Source organism: Chelmon rostratus, chromosome 4 (genome assembly GCF_017976325.1).
Source record: "Chelmon rostratus isolate fCheRos1 chromosome 4, fCheRos1.pri, whole genome shotgun sequence".
Classification (NCBI taxonomy): domain Eukaryota; kingdom Metazoa; phylum Chordata; class Actinopteri; order Chaetodontiformes; family Chaetodontidae; genus Chelmon; species Chelmon rostratus.
The window spans coordinates 29,842,309-29,850,400 of NC_055661.1; the positions used below are offsets into that span (position 1 = coordinate 29,842,309).

An 8,092-nucleotide genomic window follows, 5' to 3' on the forward strand; every position below is an offset into this window, starting at 1 on the left:
ACTGATTTTCTGTTTACCTTTGACATTTGATTCTTTTCACCTTCTCATCTCTGTCTTTTATTGTTTGCTACATGTAGCAGTTTAATTTACCGGCGTGGAATTAATAAAGTTTTATCTTAAATGTTGACCTGATGATGGCGCCAGATGAAACATCAGAGGATCATTAAAGTTCATCCTGAGGGGAACATGAGCATGTGAACCACATTTCATCACAACTGTTGAGATCTTTCCGTCTAAACCAAAGTGGTGGACCAAAAGACGCTGAAATCCTCAGAGCTGAGACACAAACTGAATGTAGTCACATGTGTTCTGCACCAGCTCGATCCAGCTCCTCATGACCACTCTGACACTGAGCTAAAGACACTGAGCTAAAGCTTCTTCTGGAGTTTCTGATCAGCAGCACGATGCAGCAGGCTTTTGTGATGTGATGAACACTCCTGAAGAAGGTTTCTCTCTCTGGTGTTGATGCGCTGAATAAACGCAGGAAGAAGACTGCAAGCGAGTAAACGTGTCTGTGAAGCACGAAGGTTTAAATTCAGAAAAAATCCTCTTTGCAAACACGATGAACACATTTTCAGACCTGAAGGATTCACACAGTGTTCGTCTGAAGGAAAGCAGACTCCATGTAGCTGCAACGTTCCAGATGTGCTTCATTTTAGACACATTTCTGGCAGTTTGGGTATATTTGGAAACTCTTCACATTATAATTAAATTGGGTTTGTGGATGTTTGGCCACAGAAAGTAGGTCTATGAAAAACTGCCACCTGGGTGGATCCAGCATGGTTCAAAGGCGCAGATTTCTAAAAGTTGTTTGCAGAAGTACGATCGCATCACGCTGCTGCAGGAACCCTGATAGATAAAGACCTCGCTGCTTATCTGAGGACACGCGCCGACTCTGACGGATTTAAGTCTTTTCATGAAATTTAAAGGTGAAGTGACACATTTTCTATTTTGGTCAGTTGTTTTTCCTCAGCGGGAACAGACACAGACGACACAGACACAGACATCACAGTCACAGGCGTCACAGACACAGACACAGACGACACAGACACAGACGACACAGACACAGACGACACGGACACAGACGTCACAGACACAGACGTCACAGACGCAGACGTCACAGACACAGACGTCACAGACACAGACACAGACGACACAGACACAGACGTCACAGTCACAGACGACACAGTCACAGGCGTCACAGTCACAGACGACACAGACGTCACAGACACCGACACAGACACAGACGTCACAGACACAGACATCACAGTCACAGACACAGACGACACGGACACAGGCGTCACAGACACAGACGTCACAGTCACAGACACAGACGTCACAGTCACAGACGTCACAGACACAGACGTCACAGACACAGACAACACAGACACAGGCGTCACAGTCACAGACGACACAGACACAGACGACACAGACACCGACACCGACACAGACGTCACAGACGTCACAGACACAGACGTCACAGTCACAGACGTCACAGACACAGACGTCACAGACACAGACGACACAGACACAGTCGTCACAGTCACAGACGACACAGACGACACAGACACCGACAGACATCACAGACGTCACACAGACGTCACACAGACGTCACAGTCACAGACGTCACAGACACAGACGACACAGACACAGACGTCACAGTCACAGACGACACAGACACAGACGACACAGACGTCACAGACACAGACACAGACGACACACGTCACAGACACAGACACAGACGTCACAGACACAGACACAGCAGCAGCTACTGTCTCTGTAACTGACTGATGCTAACAGTCAGTTCCTCCACAGTCTACAGACACAGACGACACAGACGTCACAGACACAGACATCACAGTCACAGACACAGACGTCACAGACACAGACGTCACAGTCACAGACACAGACACAGACGTCACAGACGTCACAGACACAGACGTCACAGACAGACACAGACGACACAGACACAGACGTCACAGACACAGACGACACAGACGTCACAGACACAGACGTCACAGACAGACACAGACGTCACAGACACAGATGTCACAGACACAGACACAGACGTCACAGACACAGACACAGATGTCACAGACACAGACACAGATGTCACAGACACAGACACAGACGTCACAGACACAGACGACACAGACACAGACGACACAGACACAGACACAGCAGCAGCTACCGTCACTGTAACTGACTGATGCTAACAGTCAGTTCCTCCACAGTCTACAGACACACGTGCTGAAGGAACAACAATAGACTGAAGTAACTAATGTCCAGGAGTCCAGAATCTGGATTTAATCTGGTTTTATTATTAGACGGGGGAATCAAATATGGAGTGAACACACGAAAAGTGTTCAGGAGCAAAAACCTGAACTGCTTCTGGTTGAACTGACTGAGTGTCTCACATTGTCCCTCTTCAGGTTTTCCTGTGAGAGTACAGACAGAGACCGTCCTCACCAGAATGAATCAGGTGTCTGAGGTGTGGAGTCGTCCAGTATGAACAGGACGCTGACGCTTCAGAGGGATTTGTTCGTTTTCCTTTCAAGTGATCTTAAATAGTTGTGTGAATAATGACGTAGTAGCCTGATGTGATTTCAGCGCCACTAAGCCTCTGAGACAGAAGCTTGAGGTGGATGGATGGGCCAGCCTCCTGGTCTGGGTCTTGGATGAGGTAGTTGCAGAATCCCTGAATCTGTTCTTGATGTGAACCAACAGTTACCAGCTTCTGTCCCGAACACCAGCTCTGTGTGTGTGTGTGTGTGTGTGTGTGTGTGTGTGTGTGTGTGTGTGTGTGTGTGTGTGTGTGTGTGTGTGTGTGTGTGTGCAGAAGTGGTCTTAATTGAGGCTGCTCACTCATCTCAGACGCTCTGATGGTTTGGTTTCGTTTGATTTGCGAGTCATGTCAAAGCAGAGGGGAGGTGCTGGTCTGAATGCTGATGAGGGGACAGTCTGCTCTGTGTGTGTGTGTGTGTGTGTGTATATATGTGTGTGTGAGGCTACTTTCAGGGACACTTTTCAGACTCAAGATGGGTTAATTTTGTGTGTTTGTGTGTTCTAACTCCAGATTACAGGGTTCTTGCCTGCAGTGTGTGTGTGTGTGTGTTACAGCAGGCTGTATGTGTGTCCTTGCAAAGCATTTGTATTTCATGTGTGTTTGCGTGTACGCGTGCATGCACATGTCGTGCGTGTGTGTTGGATCAATAAGCTATCATAACAGAACAGTTGGCTGCCTGCATCAGCCCCCCCCCACAGACTGTCAGAACACAACACACTACTCTGAATTAATGTTTTTGTGTGTGTGTGTGTGTGTGTGTGTGTGTGTGTGGTGTTGATGCAGATTAGTCTCCTCTGTGTTTCCTGTCCTCATCTATCCCCCACCCCTCCTCTTTGATTGCTGCAGCATTCACACACACACACACACACGCAGTCATCATGTCTGTATTGAGTAGATCGTTTATAGCTCATGTGTGCTGAATATGCAAATCTTCAAAGGAATTGTTTTAACGCGGGGGCTCAGGGTCTTTCAGGGCCTCCATGAGTGCTTGAGGGGTTCCAGGAAGATTCCAGGAGGTTCTCCTGATCTTCATGGAGGTTCACAAAGCTCCAATCATGCTTAAGGATGCAGAAGTCTTGGACGAGATCACAGTCAGGGGTTTAGGTTGTCCTGTAGGAGGGTTCAGAGATAAGTCAAGACATTGAAGGAACCCCCTGTTCCTGCGGGGGTTCTGAGGACGTACTAAATGTTTTAACGGGGGAATGTAGGTGTTTAAGGAGGTTTTGATATCCTTGAGACGCTCGAGAGTCTGAAAATGCAAGTCTTCAAACAGCTGTTCGTAACGTGGGACGCCTCCAAAGACGTTTGAGAAGGTTCTTTTGGACTTTTTGATGTTAACAATGTTCCAAATGTCCGGATCTGGGGGGGGGGGGGGGGGGGGGGGGGGGGGGGGGGGGGGGTTTATCATTCATGACGAGTTACAAGGGACAGATTGGATTTTAAAGGGTAAAATCGAAGTTATAGGAATTGTAGATATCATCTTTCAGGGGGATGAGTGGTCTGAATATGGAAATAAAAAATATTCAAAGCAATGGTTGTTAAGGTGGTTTCAGGTTCCAGGGGAACTTTGAGGATCTAGACGGCTTTATGGGGCAGAACAGACATGCTTGGAGAGGTTGGATGGAGCTGAGACACTGCAGCAGTCTTGGAGGAAGCTTTGCTGATATTTGAAGGAAATCTGGCTCGTTGTGTGCTTAAAGCCTGTGAGCAGGTTCTGGAGCGGGAATAAGATTCACGAGTTCCAGAATGGGGTCTTTCCTGCCCATCTGGGCAGGAACTTCTTCAGCATCAGAAGGTTTGAGCTGCAGAGTGTGACAGGTGGGCTCTGGTGGTCCACCTTACAGCTGCTGTAAAGACACACAGTCAGACCTCCTACCAGAGCGTCCCAACTTCTACATCTCGTACCCTCATCTATACACACTTCAGTCTGGATGTGAGACATGGACGCTACTCACACCACCTGAAACCACTCGAGACCTTTCACACAGACCCCCCCCAGTGCATCTCTACAGTGACCTGGATCACGTGTCTCACCTGGAGATTATAAATGCATCAGCAGCAGGGGCACAGAGGCCACGATCTCACATGGCTCGACCTCCTCATCCCAGTGCAGGTCTTCATGGCCAGCTGAAGCTCGAACACCCCCTCAGCCAGCGGACCAGCTGAAACCCTGAAGCTGAATCCACCGCGTCCACGTGCATGTCCGAAAGAGGCCGAAGGTTGAGCTCATCTGAACTACTTTACATCCTGTTGGCTGGTTTAATCTGCAGCGATGCATCATATTCTATAAGATCATCACATGTTTGTCCTGTGAGAACCTCGTATCTCAGAAAAACAGCCTGTTTTCAGATTTGTGTCGATGCATTTTCAGCTGATCCAAGAGGCTTTTAAACAGGTTATTTAGCTGAAGAAGACATGAAGGAAAACTTCATCACAAACATTCAACAGCAACACATCTGGAGATACGAGCTTTACTCATGTAAAGTACACGTACTGTGTACTGAAGTGTTCACTGACGATTTATTGTATTTGTACGTTTGTTCATCTTCATCAGGCAGTAATGAATCTGTAAGTTTCCATTCCTCTCTGTGTGTGTGTGTGTGTGTGTGTGTGTGTGTGTGTGTGTGTTTAACAGGGGGAGGGCTGGCATCGAGCGAGGAGGAAAAATAGATTTGGATAGAGAGAGGACGATGGATGAGAGAGAGGGGAAGAGGTAGGGATGGTTGAGCAGCAGGAGGGGGGTGAAGAGAGAGATGATGATGATGATGATGAGAGAGAGGGGGTGAAGATGACTCGGAGGGGAGAGAGAGAGAGAGCGAGCGAGAGCTGGGGTGATAGAGGGAGTAATCGAGGTTGGAGAGTATAACAGAGCTGTCGCTCGCTCTCTGCTTCAGTATCCCAGCAGCCGGCTGACACACACACACGCAGACACACACACACACATCTTGTTTTCTGGATATCGGAGCATTACAGCAAACCTGGAGCGGAGCCGACACACACACTCTCTCACACACACTCGTGGATTTATCTCGGTGTGAGTGAAGACTGAAGTATGGACGATGTTGCCGCTGGGTTAGTACGCTCTCTCACTCTGTGTGTGTGTGTGTGTGTGTGTTCTGCTGGTTTCTGGTGTCGGTCATGGCAGGAACAGCTGAGTTACGAGACGGGTGACTGTGTGTGTGTGTGTGTGTGTGTGTGTGTGTGTGTGTTTCCACCATGTTGCTGTCCGTGTGTGGAGGTCACCTTTAACCTGTCTGCATGTCTGTCTGTCTGCACACACACAAACAGGTGGCTACACGCTGCTGCACGTCAGGACCGTGCTGCATTGTGTGTGTGTGTGTGTGTGTGTGTGTGTGTGTGTGCAGTTGTACTTGCTACAGAATGAGGACCAGAACAAGTTTTGAACCTACAGAATGGGGACTGTTCAAAGAGCTGTTTGAAGGTTCAGACTTGGTTTTAAGGTTTAGTTTAGAATCTGGTTCAGGTTCAGGTCTGGCACTTAGACGTGGTAGTTAGGGTTAGTGGTGAGGGTCCAGAAGCACTCTGTCAGTGAGGGTCCTCACAAGGGTAGAATTACAATGTGGTGTGTGTGTGTGCAGCATGTTGTGATTCAATCAACACTGCAGGTCAAGGTGTTTTCTGCGTGCGTGCGTGCGTGCGTGCGTGCGTGCGTGCGTGCGTGCGTGCGTGCGTGCGTGCGTGTGTGTGCGTGCGTGTGTGTGTGTGTGTGTGCGTGTGTGTGTGTGTGTCCGTGCGTGCGTGCGTGGCGTCTGGTGATGACTAGCACAGATTGACTTGGCGGGCTGCATCACTCATATCACTCATTTAGTCTCTTGACAGACACACACACACACCAAACGCAACACACACACCACACACACACACGCGTCTCAGTGTTTTTACGTCCGTCAAGTTGAAAGTGAAATGTTCTTTATTTCATGAACAATAATAAGCAGTGACAGGAAAGGAAACGTAGAGGAGGAGGCTGTTCGATGAAGGACGTGTTGGATATAAATACTCCTGTGCAGGATAAGTAATGAGGATCATGTGTTTAATGGTCGGGTCTCAGCTTTCAGGCTTTCGCTCACATTTCATGGTCTTCAGTGATCCGAGTTGACTCGGGTGTCATTGTCACCATCAGCTGTGTCTCTCTGAGCTTCCTGTCGGCCGACAGCAGCCGACTGTCACCTGTCGGTCTCGCTCACTGCAGGTGCTTCTTCTTTGTGGGCTCGTGTCATTGCAGGAAAGTCTCAGGTGTTATTGATAACATTGAAGCTGAGGTGACTCCAGGTCCTGGGTTTGCTGGGACACTTGATGGAAGTGAGCCGTGATGAATTAGTCTCACCTGTCCAGCTGTCTGCTGTGAAACGGCTCCATGGAGGGAAATGATGCTGGACTGTGGTGATGTGAGCTTCTGCAGAGTCTCTGAACACATTCCATCCACCCGGGTGGTGTAACGCAGACTGGCCACAGAGCTCCTGCAGGTCCTCTCAGGAGGATCCAGAGGTGTCCTCAGCTCCGACAGGTCCTCCAGATCACAACAACACATGTGACCCCGATTCCAACAAAGTCTGAACGTAAAACATCAATAAATCAGAATCAATTGTTTCCAATCAGACAGTTTCCTGAAGTGTACCTGAGTCCAGGTGTTAATCTCTTTATCCAATCACGTGTTGACAAAGTGTTGACCCTCGCTCCATCCTCGCTGTGAACCACTGAGCCTTTCAATCATGATACTATCACCTGTTACCAACCAGCCTGTTTACCTGTGGAATGATCCAAACAGGTGTTTTTGGAGCGTTCGACATCTTTCCCAGTCTTTAGTTGCTCCTGTCACAACGTGTTTGAAACGTGTTGCTGCATCAGATCCAGAATCAGCAGATATTTACAGAAATCACTGAAGCTGATGAGCTCAGACAGTAAATATATTGACTTTGTGCTGTTTTCAGGTCAGTTTCTGTCACAAATCATCAGCAGGTGATCACATTTTATTGATGTTTCACTCAGCATCCAAACTGTTCTGGAATCAGGGTTTATGACTTATGTGGGCAGCTTTGGACAGCTTCATCGTCATGGTAACAATAATTAACACGTGTTTAAGGTTGGAGAATAATCGCGTTCATGATTAAAGAAACTGACGTTGACTTGGTGGAAACAGGAAGCAGATCTCTCTGTTAAAGTCTGATGTTTTGTTGACCCGTTCATCCACCTCGACCTCAGCCACGTCACCTGACCTCCTCCCTCTCTACGACAGCGTCACCTGACTTCCTCCCTCTCTACGACAGCGTCACCTGACCTCCTCCCTCTCTACGACAGCGTCACCTGACCTCCTCCCTCTCTACAACAGCATCACCTGACCCCCTCCCTCTCTACAACAGCATCACCTGACCTCCTTCTATGTTCTCCTCTGCCTGCTAGAGGGCGCTGTCACCTCAACCTTTGACCTTTGTGCTGTCACATGATGTCACAGCCTTGTTTCTCAGCAGAGATTTGAATTGATCTGATCTGATTGATCTGATCTGATTG

General features: G+C 48.4%; 1 protein-coding gene across 1 annotated transcript in view; it reads left to right on the plus strand.

The window, feature by feature from the left end:
* The first annotated feature begins 3,597 nt into the window (after positions 1–3,597).
* Positions 3,598–8,092, plus strand: part of LOC121606029 (inaD-like protein) — a 42,971-nt gene continuing 38,476 nt past the window's right edge. The window contains exons 1-2 of the mRNA XM_041936187.1: positions 3,598–3,657; positions 4,267–4,384. Of these exons, the coding sequence (XP_041792121.1) occupies positions 3,598–3,657; positions 4,267–4,384 (178 nt within the window). The remainder of the gene's footprint in view (positions 3,658–4,266; positions 4,385–8,092) is intronic.